General features: G+C 38.9%; 1 protein-coding gene and 1 pseudogene across 2 annotated transcripts in view; one reads left to right on the forward strand and one right to left on the reverse strand.

The window, feature by feature from the left end:
- The window catches only part of YES1 (YES proto-oncogene 1, Src family tyrosine kinase), an 80,977-nt gene that overhangs the window by 47,753 nt on the left and 8,121 nt on the right, over nt 1-25,103 (forward strand). For both annotated transcript variants that reach the window (XM_060118113.1, XM_060118112.1), the window contains exons 2-9: nt 4,750-5,022; nt 8,831-8,930; nt 12,784-12,882; nt 14,924-15,027; nt 15,115-15,264; nt 17,284-17,439; nt 17,608-17,787; nt 24,578-24,654. In XM_060118113.1, the coding sequence (XP_059974096.1) occupies nt 4,758-5,022; nt 8,831-8,930; nt 12,784-12,882; nt 14,924-15,027; nt 15,115-15,264; nt 17,284-17,439; nt 17,608-17,787; nt 24,578-24,654 (1,131 nt within the window). In that variant the 5' untranslated portion in view covers nt 4,750-4,757. The remainder of the gene's footprint in view (nt 1-4,749; nt 5,023-8,830; nt 8,931-12,783; nt 12,883-14,923; nt 15,028-15,114; nt 15,265-17,283; nt 17,440-17,607; nt 17,788-24,577; nt 24,655-25,103) is intronic.
- On the reverse strand, nt 19,515-19,863 carry LOC132502334 (small ribosomal subunit protein eS26-like; annotated as a pseudogene).

Here is a 25,103-nt window from a genome sequence, read left to right on the forward strand (position 1 = left end):
TCACACCCCTCCAAATCCGTGCCTTGGGTGAGTTTTATTATCTCCAAAAAGTGTGGTTACACTGTGAAAAGATTTTTAACTTTTCTCTGGTTTCTACCTCTTTCAGAGCTTTACACTTACTGTCATTCCCCACTAGACTTCTCAACATCATGCCCCACAGACCCCTGAAACTAACATCTGAAACTGAACTGGTTGGTCCAGAAAAACCTGTTTCTTTTCTCTACCTCATGGTGTTACTTTCCACTCAGTTCAAACTAGAAACTTTGGCATCATCCAGCCCCTAGCACGCACACAGTAACTACTTTTAAAGTGTTTGGTGAATTGTAGGGACTGAGTAAATGACTCCTTTTTCATGTCTCCTCCACCCATACCCAGCCGATCCCCTAGAGTTGATTATTTTACTTGGTGTGTACCTCTCATTTCCCCTCATCTTTGGCCCCAGTATTCCTGCTTTTGTCCTGCCTCACGTGGGTCATGGCAGTAGTTTTGTAACTTGACTAACTGCCGCCGTTCTTCCTTTCTTTCCACTCTGTAATTTGTCCTTTTACCACAGTTATTCTAAAACACATATTTTCTGCTATTCACCTTTTTAAGAATCTTAACTTTCCAATGCTCCCTGGATAAATCTAAAAGTTATTGCTTAGCAAATAATCCTCTTTGTGTGTAAATTCTCCTCTAACACTAGCCATCCGTCCCACCATTCTCAAAAACACCCCCTTATACTCCTGCCACAGGGTTTTCTGTTCCCCAAATACACCATGCTTTTCCAAACATCTGAACCATTCTTCCCACTTCATTCTTCCTGGAATATCCTAGTTCTTCTTCCCTAAATCTCCAACTCTTCAAGACCTAGCTCAGATGACATTGTCTGCAAAATTTTCTTTCCCAAGCACTCAAGGCAGAGCTCATAACTTCTGTTGTATTCCCATGATGTTCTGTACGTACCTCTGCTCTAGTGTTTTTTTTCACTCTGGCATTTTTCAAATTTTACAATACTGTATTTTTTTCCTTCACTTATTTGTGACCTTTTTAAAGAAAAAGAACCATTCTTGCCATCCTTAGCTCCCTTTGTAGTGTCTAATAAATATATGTTGTTAATAAATATGTATCTGTAAGTTAGTAGCTTGGAACTTGAAAGAGGCTTTTCCCATGTAAATATTTTAAATAATGTTATGTTTCTAAGACAGTCCATTAAAATCTGTATAACTCATTGCACCTGAAGTTTACTTAAAAATGTAAATCGCATCCTACATTTATAATAATGTTTCTAGGGAATTCCCTGGCAGTCCAGTGGTTAGGACTTGACACTCTCACTGCCAGGGGCCCGGGTTCAATCCCTGTTCGGGGAACTAAAATCCTACAAGCAATGCAGTGTGGCCAATATATATATATATATATATATATATATATATATATATATATACACACACACACTTATATACATATATATATATTAATATTTCTAAAGGAGATGGGCAGCAGTGATGGCTCCTGTGTATTGATACTGTGTGCTATTGGAACTGGACTGAAAATGATGTTCTGTCCTGGAGCTATTGAAAAGAATAAGTGGGTAGATGTGAGAAGCTGGACCAAAGACTCTAAGAAAAAGAGACTGGAGGACAGTAGTAATGAAAAACTGGTAGAGTGAGGGAAAAAAGATACGACTTTTGAAGGAAGAGGAGTTAAGTTAGGAGTGATTTCTTACGGGGAGAAAAGACCTTAGCAAAGATCCTGAGTGAAGAAAAAGGTGAAAATGAGGAATTAAGGAAGCTGGAAATAGAAATGAGGGTGGGTAAATAGTTATGGTAACCTCGGTTATGAATTGATGTATTTCAGTTGGTCTGTTATCAAATTTAAAATGTTAGCACCGTTACTGGCTTTCGTAATTTTTTCTCTGTCATACAACTGCTGTTCTTTCAAAGTCTATGTAATTGTTAAAATATTTTTTTAATATTTAGGCTTTGGATATAGGTAATAGTGAAAGTCTTGTATAGACTTTAAAATATTTTTGCAGTTTAACATATTTTGTGGGTATATATTGATTGTTGATTAAAATTCACCCTTCAGCCTTGACTGTTGAACCAAAATTTGCCAATCTCATAAGCAAAAAGGATACCTTTAAAAGTTTGCATTTATTGATTGATTGATTGATTGTCGTGCCACGCGGCTTTTGGGATTTTAGTTCCCTGACCAGGGATCAAACCCAGGCCCTCAGCAGTGAGAGTGCGGAGTCCTAACCACTGGACCCCCAGGGAATTCCCTAAAAATTTGCATTTATTAGAAGACTGGGATGGTTGGACATATCTTCATATGCTAATTGGCCTTTCATATTTCCTTTGTGAATTGCCTGTTGATAGGCTTTCCTATTTTTCTAAGGGGCTTATATATATATTTTTTAATGTGTAAGAGTTGTCTGTATTAAGAATGTCAACCAGTTTTCATATGAGTACATTTATGTGTTGAGAGAACAAGTAAGAGCATGAGCAAGTGCAAAGATATTCTCTCTACTTCTCATGTCTTTAGTTTCACTTAAGAGTTTCTGTGTCCACATCTGCGCCCCCCCAACTTAATTATGTATCTCTGTCTTTTCCTTTAAGGTTTCTACTTTTACGCTTTAAAGGCTTTTCCAACTGCTAGGTTATGAAACAGCTTACCTTTAGTTTTTTCTAACACATTTAGAAGACTGCCTTTTATATATTTAGTTTATTATTCTCTCATAGTGTTTTCAGTAGATATTTAAGTTTCCAGTCCCAGTCATGTTCCAATCCTGTGCTTTATTGTCACGTCTTCAGAATATACCTGTTTTAAGATAGATGTGAAAACCTTCCAACTTTGAGTTTCTGAGACTGTTTCTCTTTTAATATTTATAGCTACATTTTAAATCAATATTATGTAGTTGAGTCTGTAAAAATGTTCAGTCTTTCAGAATTGATGAAGCAGTCATCTTATCACTCACCTCCTTCCTTTTTTGAATGCTGTAAAAGAAGGGAAATAGTGTAAAAAGTAAGTGAATTAGGGGAATTCCCTGGCAGTTCAGTGGTTAGGACTCTGCACTTCCACTGAAGCGGGTGCGGGTTCAGTCCCTGGTTGGGAAACTAAGATCCTGCATGCCGCGCATCACAGCCAGGGGAAGAAAAAGTGAATTAATGAAATCACCATTAGTTCTTCTGCAGGAAGTGAATGGAATAATGCAGATTTTGTATTTTCAGTAAACATACTATATGCAAGTCATGTTGGTAGGCTGTACAGTATATAAGAGGTGAGAAACTCTTGCCTTTTAAGAAGTGTGTTGCCAGTGACTTGAGGGTAGGCTGGGAATTAGCAAAAAACAAGATGCAAGTGAGAGTCTCGTACAAAAATCTCTCCAGGGCTTCCCTGGTGGCGCAGTGGTTGAGAGTCCGCCTGTCGATGCAGGGGACACGGGTTCCTGCCCCATTCCGGGAAGATCCCACATGCCGCGGAGCGGCTGGGCCCGTGAGCCATGGCCGCTGAGCCTGCGCGTTCGGAGCCTGTGCTCCGCAACGGGAGAGGCCACAACAGTGAGAGGCCCGCGTACCGCAAAAAAAAAAAAAAAAAAAAAAAATCTCTCCAAAAGTACATTAGAAGTTTTAAGGAAGAAGGTATTTTACCAGTTATGGAGACAGCCTGAATGGTAAAGTAACATTTGTAATGACCCTCAGTGAATGGATAAATTCACTAGCAGGTAGAGATGTGAGGAGAGTATTAACTGACAGAGGCACTTTTAGGAGGGAAAACACAAAAATGGGAAGGCACAGGGCATATGTATTGGAGAAACAGGAATTTATTTTTTCTCCATGTGTGCATAAGATAAGTGAGGAAATGATAAAGTGGGAAAGATAAATTGAAGTCCAATTTGGCAAGCATTGAGAGTGTGTCCATTGGTAGGGAAGGGAAAAGATATAGAGATGCATTGTCCCGTGTAGTAGCCACTAGCCACATACAGCTGTTGAGCACTTAAAATGTGCTTGAGATGTACTGTAAGTTTAAAATGCACACCAGATTTCTAAGATTTAGTACAAGAGAATATATAAAACATCTCATTAAAATTTTTCATATTGATGACATGTTAAAATAATTATATTTTAGATTTATTGAGTCAAATCAAATATATTATTAAAATTAATTTTACCTGTTTTTATTTTTTAAATGTATTTACTAGAAAATTTAGAATTATATGCATGGCTCAGATTATATTTCTGTTACACAGTGCTGGTATAGGTAGAAGGAAAACAACCAGAATTTGCTAGTACCCACTATGTAGAACCAGAGATTGTCTAGAAGTTGTGAGAAATTTAATCCTTAGAGAAAACCTTATGAAGTAGGTGATATTATTGTTCTCCTTTTTCAAGTAACTGAGGTGCAGAGAAGTTAAGCAACATACCTGCAGTCACTGCACTAGGAAGTAGGAAGCTAGGATTCAAACTCTGGCCTCTGGCATCAGAGCCCATGGTTTTCCCAATACACTGTGGCATGTTGTCATTGAACCATTAAAGGAGATTGAGCTGGAGAATGACATGATTGGAATGATACGTTAGCAGAATTGTAATAAAGATAAATGAGGTGGCGAGACTTTATTTGCAGCTGTCTAGGTTCTTTTTGGTTTGTTTCGTTATTGTTAACTTATTTGCAGGGGGAAAATGCCTCATTTAAAGTCACCTATTGAATTGCACCTTTTGAAGTATACTTTATGTTAACTGCTTCTCAGAATTTGCCTTATCATCTTTGTAGATTTGATAATGGGCTGCATTAAAAGTAAAGAGAACAAGAGTCCAGCCATTAAATACAGACCAGAAAACACTCCAGAACCGGTCAGTACAAGTGTCAGCCATCATGGAGCGGAGCACACTGCCCTAGCACCAACGTGCTCCACAAAGAGCACATCCGGTAACTTCAGCAACCTTTCCATGACACCATTTGGAGGATCCTCAGGGGTGACACCTTTTGGAGGAGCATCTTCCTCATTTTCAGGGGTGCCAAGTTCCTATCCTGCTGGTTTAACAGGTGAGATTTAAATGGACAATCCTGTTGTTGGTTTGAGAATGTGACCTTGGGCAATACATAAAGTTTGCCTGCTGTAAGAGAACTAACTTACTGGGGGACTATTAAAATAAGTTTATGTAAAAATTAAAGTCTCCAACATAAATTCGAGTCTTATTGTGTACATGGATATTATTCTGGGAAATTTGGTAATAATCTGATGGTGATTATGTACTAGGTTATATAATTATTTCACTAATTCATTTTTCAAATAATTATTGAGTGCTGACTGGCAGGCACTGGAAATATAAAGATTAAAAACGTATACCCCAAAGGGAACCCTCCTGCACTGTTGGTGGGAATGTAAATTGATACAACCACTATGGAGAACAGTATGGAAGGTCCTTAAAAAGCTAAAAATAGAATTACCATATGACCCAGCAATCCCACTGCTGGGCATATACTCTGAGAAAACCATAATTCAAAAAGAGTCATGTACCACAGTGTTCATTGCAGCTCTATTTACAATAGCCAGGACATGGAAGCAGCCTAAGTGTCCATTGACAGATGACTGGATAAAGAAGATGTGGCACATATATACAATGGAATATTACTCAGCCATAAAAAGAAATGAAATTGAGTTGTTTGTAGTGAGGGGGATGGACCTAGGTTCTGTCATATGCAGTGAAGTAAGTCAGAAGGAGAAAAATACTGTATGCTAACACATATATATGGAATCTTAAAAAAAAATGGTACTGATGAACGTAGTTGCAGGGCAGGAATAAAGACATAGACATAGAGAATGGACTTGGGGACTGGTGGGGGAGGGGGAAGCTGGGTCGAGGTGAGAGTAGCATGGACATATATACACTACCAAATGTAAAATAGATAGCTAGTGGGAAGCAGCCTCATAGCACAGGGAGATCAGCTTGGTGCTTTGCGATGACCTAGAGGGGTGGGATAGGGAGGGTGGGAGGGAGGCTTAAGAGGGAGGGGATATGGGAATATATGTATATGTATAGCTGATTTACTTTGTTGTACAACAGAAACGAAGACAGTATTGTGAAGCAATTATACTCCAATAAAGATCTATTTTTTAAAAAAGTATACCCCTCCCTCCTGGGGACTTCCCTGGCAGTCCAGTGGGCACAGGTTCGATCCCTGGTTGGGGAACTAGGATCCCACATGCCGTGCAGCACGGCCAAAAAAGAACAACCCTGAAAAATGTATACCCCTCCCTCTAGAATATTACAACTTCTGAGGATTGTAAAGTGCTAACCATTATTAAAGTATTATAGTAGTTACTTGATAAATGTTAGGTAAATGGCAGTTTCGTGATGATAATACAGTTTTCCTATTAGATACTACTGACTAAAAAAAGAAAAATCCTGAGGCTCAGTGTTTAAATGATTTTTTTTTTCAGAGTCACAGGTAATAAGCAGGAGGGCACAGATTTAATGCCCTATTCTAGAACTTCATTTATTACCCTACAATATCCTTTCAGAGAACAGCAAGAAGTGATGGCCAACAACCTTTCATGGAGGCAGAAATGCTCTAAAAACGTAGTCAGAAACTTCAAAAAGAGAGATGGTTCTTTTGTGAAGGGTCCCCTGTCGGGATGCTTTTCCCTTGAGTAACAAAGCACAACTGGCTTTAAAAGTAGGGTGAGCTCCAGGATTCCTTGATCCAGCAGTTCCTTGATGTCATCAAGGACTCGAGTTTCTTTGGTGTCTCCCTTGCAGCCCTTGGAGTGTCCACTTTATCATTAGGCTTGGCAAAACAGCTGCCAGCACCAAATTGAGCAACATGAGGGGACAAAAGAAGAATCTCTTCTACAAGCATGGACTATAAATGTGTCCCTTCACTCTGCTCACCTCCAGACCAAAAATAGTGAACAGAGAATGTCAATCACAAATTCTGTTAGACTCTTCATTTGAGAAGTTATGGACTTCAAAGAGTCAATTATAGTCTTAATTCCAGCCCCCTGACTCTAAATACTTCAGTAATAGTTGGTCATGATGGTATTTCTCAGTCACCAGTAAAAGTTTATTTTCAGGATTATATGTTCTGGAAAGATAGTAATCCAAAATGATTAAATGTTGAGAAGACATACTTGAGTTACCTAAAAGCAGTTTATTTACGGGAAATAGTCCATTCATGGGTATTAGTTTATTGATGAGCGTCTGTGTGCCAGGTATAGTGAGTTGTAAGCAAGAGAAACAAGATTTCTGCCCTAATGGAGTTTACATTATAATGAGGGTTGGATAATAATTACAGAAACAACTGAACAGGAGGATTAATGGTTCATAAATACTACGAAGGAACTAACTAGAATGATTTTATTGAAAATTTTATTTTCAATATTTTCAAATTTTATGATTTTATTGAAGTTATTGAAGAGATCTCAGTAAAGAATGTGCACGATTGAATTCCCTTTCTAAAAACTTCCCTCTGGCAGCTTCATGAAGGGTGGATGTAGGGAACCAGATATAGAAGTGAGTTGGGCTCTTACTTTCCCAGTAAGAGATAACAGGGACGTGGATTAGGGTGGAAGAGCTGGAAATGAAAAGGAATTAGATAAGGTACTCTAGAGGTAGAACTGACAGTGCTGGTAATGGACTTGGCTTGACTACCTGACTAGTGTTCGCCGAGGTGGGGAAGACTTCAGTAATACTTCAGGTTAGAGGAAAAAAGTCAACACCTTTGTGTTTTCTTTTGTTTTTTTGTGGGTTTTTTTTTGCGGTACGCGGGCCTCTCACTGTTGTGGCCTCTCCCATTGTGGAGCACAGGCTCCGGACGCGCAGGCTCAGCGGCCATGGCTCATGGGCCCAGCCGCTCCGCGGCATGTGGGATCTTCCCGGACCGGGGCACGAACCCGTTTCCCCTGCATCGGCAGGCGGACTCTCAACCACTGCGCCACCAGGGAAGCCCAACACCTTTGTTTTGTACCTAAAAAATTTTAAATGCTTGATAGACACTTGAGATGTCAAATAGGTAGTTAATATATGACCGGGCCTCAGGGGAGAAGCCAGATAAATGAGATTCTGTTCTTTCGCTTGCAGATAATAGTTTGGCTATTTAAGTTGCTTATGTCTTAAGCAACTACATACAGTGCTTTATATGACAAAATTATTTTTGGAATTTATAATCCATATCAGCCATACCATTTAATTTCTAAGAAAAACATGCTGTTTTTATCTCTGTATTAAATATAATAAATAATCTTAATAAAACCCTAGTTACTACTGTTAGTCTTTTTTTAAATTAATTTTTATTGGAGTATAGTTGATTTACAATGTTGTGTTCTGCTGTACAGCAAAGTGAATCAGTTATACATATACATATATCCACTCTTTTTTTAAATTCTGTTCCCATATGGGTCATTACAGAGTATTGAGTAGAGTTCCCTGTGCTATACAGTGAATGATTAGTCTTAAGGATGGGAATGTTCACTTATTGTTTTTAAGAAATTGAGATGATCAATGCTAGTTTATAATACTCGTTAATGCTTTTTCTGCCAAGGAATTGATTTGAACTTTGTCTTTTCAAGCTAGAGATGTTGCAGCTATGAATCAAGATTAAAAATGTCTCTCTGAGTCTATAGAATTTTAGAATTTGTAGAGTACAGTAGTCTCATGGAAGGCCTTAAGATAGCATCTTAATAACTTGAAAACTTCAGCGAATTAAATCTCCAACTTTTAAAAATAGATTCTGGAGACCAGGAGAAAAGAACTATGCTTAAGCTTTTTTTGTTGGTGTTGGCAATGTTTTTAAATTTCTCTGTTGTTAATTTGTCTACATAATTTACCTTGGTCTTTTTTTCCCCCAATAGGTGGTGTTACTGTATTTGTGGCCTTATATGATTATGAAGCTAGAACGACAGAAGACCTTTCATTTAAGAAGGGTGAAAGATTTCAAATAATTAACAATACGTAAGTGTTATGAACATTTTACGGGGGAGAAATACCAACGGCAGCCTACTTTACACTGAAACCACTGAGCTGGTTGATGATTCAGAGACGGGAGTAGTGGGGCGTGGGTCTCTGCCCACTGGATTGGATGATACATTTGGTTTCTTTAGACATACGGCATAATACTACTGCCGGAGCCAGCAGTTATGGTTTCTACAAATTGTGTTGCTGTGGTTCTGCCATAAACAGTAGAGATTTAAGAGTGAGGATTGAGGGAGTATATGTAAGTAGGTACCTTACTTAAAAAAACCTTTATAAAGATTGTTCTATGATCCCATTTATCTAAGTACTAGATGATTTAAAGATCTTAATCTCTTTCTCTTAAAAAAACAAATTAAAAAGGCTAAGGACCTCCTGCAGTCCCAAACTGACCATGTTACATTGCTGTTTCCTTATGTGACTCTCAGACTTCTTGTCATTTAGTGGGCCACCGTAGAAAATTCAGTGCTTGTTACGGAAAATAGATCCCATAATTTCATTAGCAGGCACAGCGACCACTTTGTAACTTCTCAGAATAGACATTTATGGTCTCTTTGCATCCAGTCATGTTTCCTTCCATCCTTGTTCCCACTTGCTACCAATTATTTTTTGAGAACATGAAATGTGATTCTGTCTCTCGGCTTTAAAATCCTTCAGTAGCGGGGCCTCCCTGGTGGTGCAGTGGTTGAGAGTCTGCCTGCCGGTACAGGGGATGCCGGTTCGTGCCCAGGTCCGGGAGGATCCCACGTGCTGTGGAGTGGCTGGGCCCGTGAGCCGTGGCCGCTGGGCCTGCGTGTCCGGAGCCTGTGCTCCACAACGGGAGAGGCCACAACAGTGAGAGGCCCAAGTACCGCAAAAAAAAAAAAAAAAAAAAAAAAATCCTTCAGTAGCTACTGGCTGCTGTCAAGATAAAAGAGCAATAAGAGCAGGCGTCATTCATTGAGCTGCTTCCCCTTCCTCACTCCACTGCCCAGCCAGACTGAATTACTTATTTATGATTCTGAATACACTGGGGGTTCTCCCCTTCTCTGTGCTTTCACACGTGCGATTTCTTTTTTCTGGAATGTAGCTTCTTGTCCCTCCACTTTTCTTCCTGCTTCTGGCCAACCCTATGCATCCGTCAGAGTGTATATTCCTGTGTCCTTTCTCAAGGAAGCCTTTCTTGATATTCTTTCTACTTTTCCTGCCTGGCCCAGTCCCCACCTCCTGCTGGATTTGGTGTCTCTCTTACATGTTTACATAGCAACCTGTGCAAGCCTCAATTATAGCTGCCATCACAGTTTTGAATTAAAATTTATCACTTGCCTATCATCCTTTTAGACCAGTGGTTCTCAGCATGGGGGCAGAAGAATCACCCAGGGGACATTTGACCATGTCTGGAGACATTTTTGTTTGTTACATCCATGGTGCTACAACTGGCATCTAATGGGTGGAGGCCAGGGATGCCGCTCAGCATCCTGCAGTGCACAGGACAGCCCCCGACCACAAAGCATTGTCCAGCCCAAAGTGTCAGTAGTGCCGAGATTGAGAAATCCTGCTCTAGATGGAGTTACTTGAAGATAAGGACTTTTTACCTGTTTCTAGCACACTATTGTAAGGTCTGTCACTTAAAGGTATTCAGTGAATGTTTGAATGAATCAGTGAATGATTATCAGGATCAAAGTTTTCAGTTTGTATATCTGAAAGTACTTAATATATACTAGGAAGTTACAAGCCAAGTATATGAGTTTGTAAACATTTGAATTACAAAAGGATTTTCCATTTCATTTTTTAAAGATCAGATTCACCTCAAGAATTTATAAAATTTCAGTGTAGACAAAATATTTTCAATACTTATCTCTGGTAAAGCAAAACATGCATCTAATCTATAGTAGCAGAACCCATATGTCTTCCTCATTGCAGATTGATAATATACTCTCCGTTCACATCAATTTTGGAAAAGTCAAGGCTTATCTATTACAAACTACATGTAGTTCTCATGTTCTGAATTGATTTTAGTCTTATTTGGATATTCATGGATAACATTCTTGTAAATATGCTTTATTCCAGGAATTAAATCTTTTTATTATTGCTCATTGCTAATATTTTGGTTACAGTAGTTCTAGGGCATCTGAGTTTTTTCTCCTAATATGATAGAAAGAAACATTGTAATTTTATGCATTGTTAAAAAGAAAATCATTGGGACTTCCCTGGTGGCACAGTGGTTAAGAATCTGCCTGCCAGTGCAGGGGACACGGGTTCGATCCCTGGTCTGGGAAGATCCCACATGCTGCAGAGCAACTAAGCCCGTGAGTCACAACTACTGAGCCTGCGCTCTAGAGCCTGCAAGTCACAACTACTGAGCTCGCGAGCCACAACTACTGAAGCCTGTGCACCACAACAAGAGAAGCCACTGCAATGAGAAGCACGCACACCACAACGAAGAGTAGCCCCTGCTTGCCGCAGCTACCGCTCACCACAACTAGAGAACGCCCTCGCGCAGCAACGAAGACCCAATGCAGCCAAAACTGATAAAGAATAAAGAATAAAAAAATTAAAAAAAATCATTTAGCAATAAAAAAAGAAGGAGCAACTGATAAATGCTGAAAAAATGATGCTGAGTGAAGGAAGCCAGTCAAAAAGACCACGTGTTGTATCGTTCCATTTATATGAAATGCCCCCACAATGGGCATATCCATAGAAATAGAAAGCAGATTAGTGGTTGGAAATGGTGGGGGAGGGGTGGGATGGGAAGTAACTTTTTTTTTTTTTTTTTTTTTTTGTGGTACGCGGGCCTCTCACTGTTGTGGCCTCTCCCATTGCGGCTCCGGACATGCAGGCTCAGTGGCCATGGCTCACAGGCCCAGCCCCTCCATGGCATGTGGGATCTTCCCGGACCGGGGCACGAACCCGTGTCCCCTGCATCGGCAGGTGGACTCTCAACCACTGTGCCACCAGGGAAGCAACTCTTAGTGGGTACAGGGTTTCTTTTGGGGGTGATGAAAATGTTCTAAAATTGATAGTGGTAATGGCTGCAAAACTCTTAAAAAATCTTAAACGGGAGAATTTTATGGTATACAAATTATATCTCAGTAAAGCTTTTAAATGAGAAAACATTTCATCGAAACTGAGTAATCTGAAAGATTTACTTCCCAAATTGTTTTATTCAGCATAGTTTATTGTCTTAGGTTGAAAGGTTAGGTTACGTAAAAAAGAGATTTTATAACTAAAAGTGTTTTTTTTGTTGTTGTTTTTCAGGGTTTTTGTTTTGTTTTTTGGTTTGAAACAGAAACAACGCAATTGTGATTTTGCTTGGCCTTATTCCCTTAATTCATGTAATCTATTTTTTTTTATTATTTTTTTTGGCTGCATTGGATCTTTGTTGCTGCGTGCGGACTTTCTCTAGTTGCGGCGAGCAGGGGCTACTCTTCGTGGTTGTGTGTGGACTTCTCATTGCGGTGGCTTCTCTTGTTGCCGGGCACAGGCTCTAGGCGCACAGGCTTCAGTAGTTGCAGCACATGGGCACAGGAGTTGTGGCTCACGGTTCTAGAGCGCAGGCTCAGTAGTCGTGGCACACGGACTTAGTTGCTCCACGACATGTGGGACCTTCCTGGATCAGGGATTAAACCCATGTCCCCTGCGTTGGCAGGCGGATTCTTAACCACTGCACCACCAGTGATGTCCTGTAACCTATGTTTTTAATATTCTTCTTGGAGTTTGATTCTTGATCAAATGAATGCATAAATAAAAATGGAAGTAATACTTCTTGTCTATTTCAGATACAAGATGGCACTGCAATAGATCGTGTCCTGAGCTGTGGTCTACCTTGTGGTAATTGTTGTTTTATGTGTTGCAGGGAAGGAGACTGGTGGGAAGCAAGATCAATTGCTACAGGAAAGAATGGCTATATCCCTAGCAATTATGTAGCCCCTGCAGATTCCATTCAGGCAGAAGAGTATGGCACTGCTTCATATTTTATTAATTATTTTGATTTTTAAAATGTCTTAATGCACATTCTACTTAGCCACAACTTGACACACGTGCAATTACATACCAGTCTTAATACAGCTAATGTATCATATTAATAGGAGATGTTACTTGAAAATTAATAATTAATTCCATAGTATTTGCTTACAGTAGGATCATAAATGAATCTGCATTTATAATACTGTATTATGCCTAGTCCCTAGCCTTTATTTTTTCACTTTAAAATAATTGCATTAACCCTTTTTGTATTCTGCAGACTCTTTCACTTCAAAAATTTATCCTCTGTTGATGTTATTGTATCAGTGTTAACTTCTTGACTTAGGTGCTTGCTCCATGGCTATGGAGAGAGAGTATCTTTGTCTTTTAGGATGTACACACTGAAGCATTTAGAGGTAATGATTCAGCATGTTTGCAACTATCATTCAGTTCAGAAGGAAATACATACACCCACACAAACACACACATACACAGGGAAAAAGAGAATATGACAAAGCAAAATGTTAACAGGAAACCTGGGTGGAGGGTATATGGGAGTTCTATGTACCATTCTTAAAACTTCCAAAAAGTTAAAGTTCACCTTCAGTGACATATTACAGGCATACTCAGAGATATTGTGGATTTGGTTCTAGACAGCCATAATAAAGCAAATATTGCCATAAAGTGAGTTGGTTTCCCAGTGCATAAAAGTTATGGTTACACTACACTGTGGTATATTAAGTGTGCAACAGTCTGTGTCTAAAAAAGCAATGTACATACCTTAATTAAAAATACTTTATTGCTAAAAAATGCTAACCATTGTCTGAGCTTTCAGCAAGCCATAGTTGTTTTGCTATAGAGGGTCCTTCCTCCATGTTGGTGGCTGCTGATCGGAGTGGTGGCTGCTGATGGCTGGGGTGGCCATGGCAGTTTCTTAAAATAAATCAACAACGAAGTTTGCCACGTTGATTGACTCTTCCTTTCACTCAGAGAAAGGAACACTTAGAGACCACTGTAGGGTTATTACTTGGCCTAATTTAACATTGTGTATCTCAGGGAGTAGGGAGGCATGAGGAGAGGGAGTTGGGGAAACAGCCAGTTGGTGGAGCAGTCAGATCACACACAACATTTATCAGTTAAGTTTGCTGTCTTATGTGGAAGAAAATGTTTGAAATACTGCAAGACTTAGCAAAATGTGACACAGAGACGCGAAGTTAGCAAATGCTATTGGAAAAATGACTCTGATGGACTTGCTTGACCAGGGTTGCCACAAACCTACAATTTTTAAAAAGACGCAATAAAGCAAAACACAATAAAATGAGGTATGCCTGTACTTTTATGTCAAAGCAGGTTTATCTGGGATCCATAAATAATACATCATCTTCATATCACAGCACTTAACCCAGCATCTTGCACATAGTAGGTGCTCTATCAATATTTGTTTGCTTTTTTATTAGTGATGTGTAATTTGTCTCCATAACTCTCTGTTCTGCTTTGGCACTTGTTACTTTCCATTTTGTCCTTTGGTCTTTCTTCTCCACTATTCTGTGGCTCCTCCTCAGCAAAAATTACATTTTTATTCACAAAACTGTATTAAATGAACCCACACTAATTTAGAGTCCCTAATAATTTGGATATGGTTTACTTGCATCTTACTGAATACAAATGATCACACTTGCCAGAGAACCACTTTTACTCTTCCAACTATAATCTTAATATTTTCATCTGTCATTGACTAAAAGGCTGTCATTTTGCCTTTCCTTCTGTATTTATGGTTCCTGTGACTGCCAGGTGGAGTTTAAGAGACTTGTTGAGTAGTTAATACATGAAAATACTATGACAGAATATATTCTGATAGTAATACTTGTAATATTTAAGAAAGATCTTTCATTCTGTTTTACTGTATTTTAAAGCTGTGTTCTATTTTTTGTCATACTCCCTATCCCACTCCATTCTTACTAATACCTATGTATAATTTTTCTGATGCTTATTACACCCTTCTAACTCAGAACACTACTCATTTTTTTTTCCAGATGGTATTTTGGCAAAATGGGAAGAAAAGATGCTGAAAGATTACTTCTGAATCCTGGGAATCAACGAGGTATTTTCTTAGTAAGAGAGAGTGAAACTACTAAAGGTATGAATATTGTTAATATAAATATAAAATTTTTCTTGGGCAGTATTTTAAGAAGGGTATAGTAGAAGTGTTCATTTTCCCTTCTAGGTGCTTATTCCCTCTCTATTCGTGATTGGGACGAGGTAAGGGGTGACAATGTGAAACACTACAAAATTAGGAAACTTGACAATGGTGGATACTATATCACAACCAGAGCACAATTTGATACCCTGCAGAAATTGGTAAAACACTATACAGGTACGTGAATATTTCAAAGGTGAAAATTATTTCCTCATGTTCAATTTTATGAGGACAGCATCCATGTCTTCATGTCTCTTAAGGTCTAACATGCTACTTTATACCCAGTATGTGCCCAATGTATTTTAGTTTTAAAATGAGGAACAGATAATACTGTTGAGTTGGGTTCTTTTTTTTTTTGGCTGCGTTGGGTCTTCGTTGCTGCATGTGGGCTTTCTCTAGTTGTGGCGAGCAGGGGCCACTCTTCGTTGTGGTGTGCGGGCTTCTCATTGTGGTGGCTTCTCTAGAGCGGAGGCTCAGTAGTTGTGGTGCACGGGCTTGGTTGCCCCGCAGCATGTGGGATCTTCCCGGACCAGGGATCGAACACGTGTCGCCTGCATTGACAGGTGGATTCTTAACTACTGCACCACCAGAGAAGTCCCTGAGTTGGGTTCTTGGATGATGTGCTAAATCAGACTATCATCATTTGCATCCTTATATCTTACTGGCACAGTGTTTGTTTACATCGGAGTTCCATTTCATAACAGCTAAATACCAAATAGATGTGACAATAAATAAAAAAGCAAAAATTTTATTTCGGGACATTTACTAAGTAGGTAAAACTAAACACTTAAGTAAGAAGCTGTATCATATGTCCTGTTGGGTTACGTTCCTCAGCGTGGGCTGAACCACATAAGACTTCCTAAAGTGTAAATCCAATGAAATTTGATCTGAAGATGCATTTTTATTGTCATGGAAAATTAAGCTATAGCAACTGTAGACATTCATCAGTCTTTCAAGGACTTTTGAAAGGTATTCAGTATTAGAGTCTTCTCTCTCAAAATTTTTAATCTTCAGTTTGATACATGAATGAATCTGAAAGTCTTTAAATGTTTAATACTAGGGGAGGGGAAGCTTCCATGATGATTTCTTCTTCAGTGACAGCTAACTGCAAATTAAGTCTATCAAGTCAATCACCAATCTTGACACTGATTAAACATGTTACCAAGCCGTGTCATCAGTTGTAATTGGATGTGATGTGGATGTTGAGAATGGAAGGGAGCACGTCATATTTACATAAGAAAGATTGTCTGAGCAGGATTCACAAGTTAAGCCATTAAAAATTTGGGATTCACTGTTTTTGTGTCTCCTTTATTTGAAGATCAGTCCTCTAAGTAAAGAAGTTTTTCCTTGATTTTCGGTGTGCTTTTTGTGCTTGTGGTTTTTATTTTATTTATTTATTTAAATGTTTATTTATTATTTTTGGCTGTGTTGGGTCTTCGTTGCTGCTCGTGGGCTTTCTCTAGTTGCGGAGAGCAGGGGCTACTCTTCATTGCAGTGCACGGGCTCCTCATTGCAGGGGCTTCTCTTGTGGACCATGGGCTCTAGGCATGCAGGCTTCAGTAGTTGTGGCATGCAGTCTCAGTAGTTGTGGCGCACAGGCTCAGTAGTTGTGGCACACAGACTTAGTTGCTCCGCGGCATGTGGGATCTTCCCAGACTAGGGATCGAACCTGTGTCCCCTACATTGGCAGGCGGATTCTTAACCACTGAGCCACCAGGGAAGTTCCTTGCTTGTGGTTTTTAGAAATAACAATTAATGGTAACATTCTCTTTGGGAAGAAATGAAGCACAGTGGTCAAAAGCAGAACTTTGGAGGCAGTCAGATCTAGGGTTTGAAACCCATCTCTATCATGTATTTACTGGGTCACCTTGTGAAAGTTGCTTAAGTTTTCTAAGTCTCTTTTATTTATATGAGATATTTGTAAAGGGCTGAATTAGCACAATAGCTGGTGCATAATGGGACATAATAAATATATAATAAATAATAACTTTTAAAATGTATTTAATAAAATGTTTGACTTCTTGTATGTTTTTCTTTTATGGAACTCCCTTTTTGTGTTCGGGCTTTTGTAATAAAACTGATAGAACATTGTTTTTATTTCCTATAATATAAACTTTTAAAAACACTGGTACAATTATATGTACCTTAATTTTTGTAAGTTATTCATTTTACAGTGTAGTTTATTCATTTATCTAGAACATGCTGATGGTTTATGCCATAAGTTAACAACTGTGTGTCCAACTGTGAAACCCCAGACTCAAGGTCTAGCAAAAGATGCTTGGGAAATCCCTCGAGAATCTTTGCGACTGGAGGTTAAACTAGGACAAGGATGTTTTGGTGAAGTATGGATGGGTAAGGAGCCTGAACTTTTGTTTTTTGTCATTGTTTAGCCATAGATGAAAATGCCCCAATTTATGATAAGATATGTTGAAATATTTGAGGTTACTGCTGCTCATTGAAGTTTGTTGTAAATCTCTTAAAATATAGGTTAAAATAGTGAAATGTGGGTTGTTTCTCTAGGAACATGGAATGGAACCACAAAAGTTGCAATCAAAACACTAAAACCAGGTACAATGATGCCAGAAGCTTTTCTTCAGGAGGCTCAGATAATGAAAAAGTTAAGACATGATAAACTTGTTCCACTATATGCTGTTGTTTCTGAAGAGCCAATTTACATTGTCACTGAATTTATGTCAAAAGGTATGTGTATGTTAGTATCTCATGGGGTATTCATGTTATTATAAATTTTAAGTCTTCATCTCTATTTTTATTTTATTTTTTTCTTTTTGCGGTATGTGGGCCTCTCACTGTTGTGGCCTCTCCCGTTGCGGAGCACAGGCTCCGGATGCGCAGGCCCAGCGGCCATGGCTCACGGGCCCAGCCGCTCCGCGGCATATGGGATCCTCCCAGACCGGGGCACGAACCCGTATCCCCTGCATCGGCAGGCGGACTCTTAACCACTGCGCCACCAGGGAGGCCCAAGTCTTCATCTCTATTTTTATGCATACAGGTTTTTACTGTATTTTCTAACTTAAGATTTTTTATGTAGACATGTGAAAAGAGAAAACCTGACTTTTTTTTTTTTTTTTGCGGTACGCGGGCCTCTCACTGTTGTGGCCTCTCGCGTTGCGCAGCACAGGCTCCGGACACACAGGCTCAGTGGCCATGGCCCACGGGCCCAGCCGCTCCGCGGCATGTGGGATCTTCCTGGACCGGGGCACGAACCCGTGTCCCCTGCATAGGCAGGCAGACTCTCAACCACTGCGCCACCAGGGAAGCCCCTGACATTTTGTTTAATGGAAATTAGCTCCAGTTATTCCAAATGATAGTACAGAATTTAAAAAGGAAATAAGGCACTGAATTTATTTTGAAAGTAAATAGTCCTTCATTCCATTTGACTAAAGTCAGTGGAATAGCTGGGAAGGTGAAAAAGAAGAAAAGTATTCACACTAGTTGATTTAAAATAATGCAATCAGAAGGCTATTTATATCTTTAGTACTAAAGCAAAGAAATCAGGGAAAGTTAAGAAAATTAACTTTATCTAGTTTTAATATAATCTCACTCAGGAATCCTAGAAACTGCTTTTTTCCACTACTGTCAACTGAAATTTCTCTGTTTCTCCAAACCCCAGACCCCAAGGTGTGGGATCTTCAGTAACAGGGTTGGTTAGGGCCAGGGAAAGGAGAAGGGAAGGCTGTCAGTGTTCTCTCTTTTTCCCTTTGCTGATGATGCATTAGAAGAGGAACTAGTAAGTCACCAAATATGCTTACTGACAGGCCTGCTTTTTATCCTTTTGAATTTTATCTCCTTTTTTTAGTCTTAATGAGTCACTAATCTGCAGTTAAAGCCACTGATGGAGTCATCCCTCACCATTTGTCTATCTTGGTCAGTGATGTAACTCCATCTAGCGGTGACAAGACCAACTACAAGCTACACATTGACCATAAGAAAATATTTCCCCGCAAAAGAAACAGAAAAACCAAAAGTTAAGAATTGACATAGCCTACTAGTTGAGAGCCAAAACATTACCTAAAGCTCCCAAAGCACATGGCACTTTTGATAAAGAATCTCTACTTCAAACAACTGCCAAATATCCCATGTCAGAGTATATTAGATGAACTAGAAGGGAGAAAAGGGACAAGGAGAAAGTTTAAGTCAGGATACTGATAGCATAAGAATATAGTGGAGATAAAGCTAATGGTTCGTTTAGCTTTGTATATTGATTTCAAGAAATATTTAATTGGGGAATATGGTAGAAGTCTGTGTTGTCAGATTGCTGGGTTAGGATTATTTCTAGATGGGAGGTTTCGAATACAAGATCACAAATGCCCCTTCTAGTTTATTTTTTAATTTTTTTTAAAGTATAATTTCCATTTTATTGTCTTTCCAGGGGACAGTATTTCTTTAGTCTTTAAGGACTTAGCGTCTTACATGGGCTTTGGCAGAGGTCATGGGGCAACACCTGCAGGTCTAAATCGGAGTGGAGGTGTTCGATCCTTCTGGGCTTCCTGAGAACGATTCCTGACTACCTTGCTGTGAATGGCACAACTCACGCAGTAATGCAGTTTCACATACAGCTTGGGAAGCACACAGGCGTCGAAAACACTCACTTCAGAAATGTCCCTGATGGCTGCAGCCTCTACGATGTTCTGAATGACGAGCTTCTTAAATGGCCTTATCCTTGGGCACGCATCGGGCACAGTTGGTGCAGCGAATAGGCTGCACGTGGCCACGGCCCTTTTTGGGACGACCATTATTCCTTCTTTTCTTGGTCATCTTGGGAGCAGGGAGGCGAGAGAAGCCCTTCTAGTTTTAAACTCTGTAATTCCCCATCTTGCTATTCAGGCACTTAGAACTTGGCTCTCCATAATCTATCCAAACTCATTGCTTCGTGTGTTCTCTTTGTAATCAGAAAGCTCTAGAAATTGTTAACAATTAAAATGTATTGAATGCTTCTAATATATAAACAGTGTGCCAGTATTATAAGGTATCAAAGAAATAAAGCCATCTTTATTCAACTTACATTGAATTAAGTGAGAAAAGACCTAACCTGATAAGTTAATTTTCAGTATAAAAGTAAATAACAGCTTGCTATAAACGAACAAGTTCAAAGCATAATGGATTTCTAGGTGTTTTGACACATTCAGTAAGTAACATAGAAATTGAGGAAGAGATAACATAGGTTGGAATAAAATGAGAAATATCAGTAGAAAAGACAAGTCTTGAAATACCCTTTAAGATTATGAAGGACACAAATAAGTATAGTGAGGGGTATCAGTATTTTTCTGCAGAGCTATGAGGAAATGGGGAACAAAACCATGGGTAGTGGAAAGTATAGAAGGTAACTGGTTGGAAATAAGGCCCGAGAGGTATATGAGACAAACTTAAGGACTGCTCTGAATTGGTTTCGTAATTGCTTATCGAGTACATGCTCTCTCTGCCATGAATGAGCTTCAGAGGATCAGTGAACTTCCTCTGAAGTTCTCTGTCAATTTTTGCACAGTTATGTATGTTTTTCTAGAAAGAGAGTCCATAGACTCTCTCATTCATCAGATTCTCAAAATAACCCATAACCAAAAAAAGGTTAAGGACCCACTGATATGATCCAAAATGCTCTGATAAATGGATATAAGAAACTTTTAAGGGAGGGGGGATTTGTTGTAATTAGTTAAAGATCAGAAAAAAAGAATTGTCAAAATAACACACATTCCAGTCCTGGATTTCTGAGCTCTGCAGCCTTTGCGCTGTTTTAGCAAATATCATTACACTGAATGATGTTCTACATAGTGGATTGATCATGGCTCCTTATCTAGATTCTAAATCCCAAAACAAAGAACTGTAGCTTTTGCTTCTTTCTGTATATTCAGCATTGTCATGCAGAGTATTTATATAACATCAGTCTGTCTTGCAGGCTAAGAAAAAGAAGTGTTCCTTCCTCTGTTTAAGGACAGTTAAATCCTTCCTTTTGTTTAAAAAGAAAACCCTCTCTTGGTCCCAACATCTGCTTTTCACCAGCTTCTCTTTACCTTTTGCTTCCCTTTACAGCCAAGATTCTTTTTTTTTTTTAATTAATTTATTTATTTTGGGCTGCATTGGGTCTTCGTTGCTGTGCATGGGCTTTCTCTAGTTGCGGCAAGTGAGGGCTACTCTTTGTTGCAGTGCGTGGGCTTCTCATTGCGGTGGCTTCTCTTGTTGGGGAGCACAGGCTCTATGCACGTGGGCTTCAGTAGTTGTGGCTCATGGGCTCTAGAATGCAGGCTCAGTAGTTGCGGCACACGGGCTTAGTTGCTCTGTGGCATGTGGGATCTTCCGGGACCAGGGCTTGAACCCCTGTCCCCCTGCATTGGCAGGTGGATTCTTAACCACTGCACCACCAGGGAAGCCCCAAGATTCTTTAAAGAACAGACAGTATTACATCTTTACTTCCTAACTAGCCATTTTACTCTTTTTAAATTACAGAATATTTCAAACATACAAAGAATACCATAACACCCATGTCCCTACCATCCAAATTTAACTAATGTTTACATTTTGCCATATTTGCTTCAGATCTTTCTACTAAGGAAACAACACATTAAAGATCTAACTGAATCCTTGTTTTTACCCCTCCTTGAGCCCATTCCCTTCAGAGGTAACCTCAGTTTTGAAGTTGTTGCTTTTCCCATCTCTGTTTTTCATGTTGATATACTTTTACTAATATATAGTTACCTATTAACAGTATTTGTATGTTTTTAAATTACATAAATTTAACCGGCTTTATTTTCGTTCAACATTACGTGCTTGAGAGTTATTCATGTGGATAAGGGAAGATCTCATTTGTGTACTTTTAACTATTGAATGAAATTCTCTGTGAGTATTCCATTGTTTATTCATTCCTTTCCCAATGAACATTTAGGTTGCTTTTAGTTTGCACCATCACAGACAGTGCTGCAGTGAATATTCTTGAACTTGCCCTTTTTGGGAAGGGGAAAGAGACTCTGGAACATTGGGTGCGGCAGCAGTAGCATCACCTGGACACTTGTTAGAAACACAGACTCTGGCAGTGAGGCCCCGCAGTCTTCACTTTCCCACCCCCTTATGTAATAATAGTCTATTGCAGGCTGTTAATTCCATTTATTAAGTGTCTCTGGAAATGTTCCTCTTCTCACTCTTTCCTAGACTATTGCAGGAACTTTTAAACTTACTCCTTTTATGCAATTTTGGTCCAATTTCATTCATCAAATTGGAGTGATTGCTTTTTCAACATAAATCTGATCATATTGCTTCTCTATAAAACTTCATATAAAAAAGGTAAAGTCCATTTATGCATGGCCTTCTGTGTTCTGACTCCTGCAGCCTCTTTCTCATCAGTTCCCGTCTTTGGGCCCATGTTCTTGCATAGGAAGGACCGTTTTCAGTTCCTTGAACTTACTGTGCCGTTTCATTAATTACTGCCTTTGTACTTGTTATTCTCTCTTCCTGGAATTCCCTATCTGCCCCCATTCTTCTTCAAGATGCATCTCCTCTGTGAAGCCTTTCCTGATTTTTCCATAGAATTAACCAGATCCATCGTGTCTCCACTGTAGTTTTACAGTAACTTTATTTTTTTTTACAACTTTATTGGAGTATAATTGCTTCACAATGGTGTGTTAGTTTCTGCTTTATAACAAAGTGAATCAGTTATACATATACATCTGTTCCCATATCCCTTCCCTCTTGTGTCTCCCTCCCTCCCACCCCTCCAGGCGGTCACAAAGCACCGAGCTGATCTCCCTGTGCTACGCGGCTGCTTCCCACTAGCTATACCTTACGTTTGGTAGTGTATATATGTCCGTGCCTCTCTCTCGCTTTGTCACAGCTTACCCTTCCCCCTCCCCAGATCCTCAAGTCCATTCTCTAGTAGGTCTGTGTCCTGTTTTACCCCTAGGTTCTTCATGACATTTTTTTTTCTTAAATTCCATATATATGTGTTAGCATACGGTATTTGTCTTTCTCTTTCTGACTTACTTCACTCTGTATGACAGACTCTAGGTCTATCCACCTCATTACAAATAGCTCAATTTCGTAACTTTTATAACACCTACTGGACATTATTTATTTGTGTGCATATAGTTTCTAGAGCTATATAGTATACTTTCATATAGTATTTTAAGATCTTATTTATCTTTGTATCTTCTATGCCTTTTACAGTGCCTCACATGTAGCAGACCCTCAGTAAATATTTGAAAGGGCAGATAAATGGACAAACACAGTAACATGTCCTCCCTGCCATAGATGGACCAGAGGAAAAGAGATATTCCCTGACTTTGAATCTCTATAAATGAAGAGACCAAGTCATGACTGTGCCTTGCTTCATAGTCCTGTCAACACGGAAAGGGCTTTCTTTGCCTTGCCTTGTTTTTTGTTTTATTTTACTTTTATTTTGAAGTACTTTTAAACTTATAGAAAAGTTGCAAAAATAATACAAAGAATTCCCATGTATGTTTCAGCCAGATTCGCCCAGTGCTATATATATGTATGAATAAATGTGAGGGTTTTTTCCCGAACCATTTGAGAGTACATTGCAGACGTTATGCTCGCTTTACCTCTAAATACTTCAGTTTGTCTTCTGAAGACAAGAACATTGTCTTACATAACCACAGTACAATGATCAAATTCAAGAAATGTAACATGGTTACAATTTTGTTGCCTAAAATACAGTTCATATTCAGATTTCACCAATTGTCCCAGTGATGATTATAGCAATTTCCCCCCTATCTGGTATCCAGTCCGTGGCCATGCGTTGCTTTTAGTCATCCATCTCTTTAGTCTCCTTTAATCTGGAGCAGTCCTCAGGTTTTCTTGTCTTTCATAACATTGTTATTTTTTTTAAGAGAACAAAGTTGTTCTATAAAATGTGCCTTAATTTGGGTTTGTCTGACATTTTCTCGTGATTAAATTCAGGTACATGGTAAGCTTTTAACCTGTAATAGAATAGCAATTAGACATTTTCTTTCCAGCCTTTATCTCTGCTGTAATGCATAGTACTTTGCTGTTGTTGCATGGTATCTTCTGCTAAAATTGAGAGAAGTTGGTTGTACTAACACTTCACATCACCTCATTTATTTAGCCACCTAGCTTTAGTTTCAAGTACCCCAAGATGTCCTCAAGTTGTCTGAGCTCTTGTTACAGATTGACTTAAAAATATAAGTATCTAATACTACTTCTTGACTAAAAATTGGACTGATTTTGATCAAAGCAAACAAGGAAAGAATGTCTGTAATCTGGTGAGATGATTGCATTTTCCCTTTTTTTTCCATGTTATCAGAAGTTTTAAAAAATTCAGTTTAGGGCCCTCTTTTAGAATCTTAAAGATAATTATTCAGAAATTCCAAAGCTGCAAAAAATATTGAAGAATAAAAAGCTGAAGTTTTGTATTGTGATATGATTTGTTTGGAGGTAGGGGAATGTTTGTTGCAATTCTGATTTAAGATTTGCGTATTTTTCATGAATGTCTTGCTGTCTGTTACAGGGAGCTTATTAGATTTCCTGAAGGAGGGAGATGGAAAGTACTTGAAGCTCCCACAACTGGTTGACATGGCTGCTCAGGTACTTGTGTGTTTATACATGTGTCCATTTGAATTGCAAGTGTACATTAAAAATGTCAACTAATCTTAGTAGATACTATTGTTCAAATAGTGAAATCATGGAATTTTAGAGCTGGGAGGAACATTACAGATAATCCAGTCTGAACTCCATATGTTACAGATACTGTAGTATCTTGAGGACCCAGGTATCTAAACGTCATATAACTTATTAGTATTAGAATCAGGTAAGTAACTCCCAGTACAGTGCTGTCCTGTATCATACGGCCTTTCAGAAACATATGCATCCACAAATATAAAATCTATATGTATTTATATTTCAGTAGATAAATTTTAAGACAATGAATGATCACTATTCCAAAGAAAATATTAGAAATCTAAAGTGTGTGCTGCAAAAGGCCCTGAACAAAGCTGGGAGTGTGATGCCGTAGATAGGCAGATATTAAGCAACAT

The sequence above is a fragment of the Mesoplodon densirostris genome, chromosome 15, assembly GCF_025265405.1.
Source record: "Mesoplodon densirostris isolate mMesDen1 chromosome 15, mMesDen1 primary haplotype, whole genome shotgun sequence".
Lineage (NCBI taxonomy): Eukaryota > Metazoa > Chordata > Mammalia > Artiodactyla > Ziphiidae > Mesoplodon > Mesoplodon densirostris.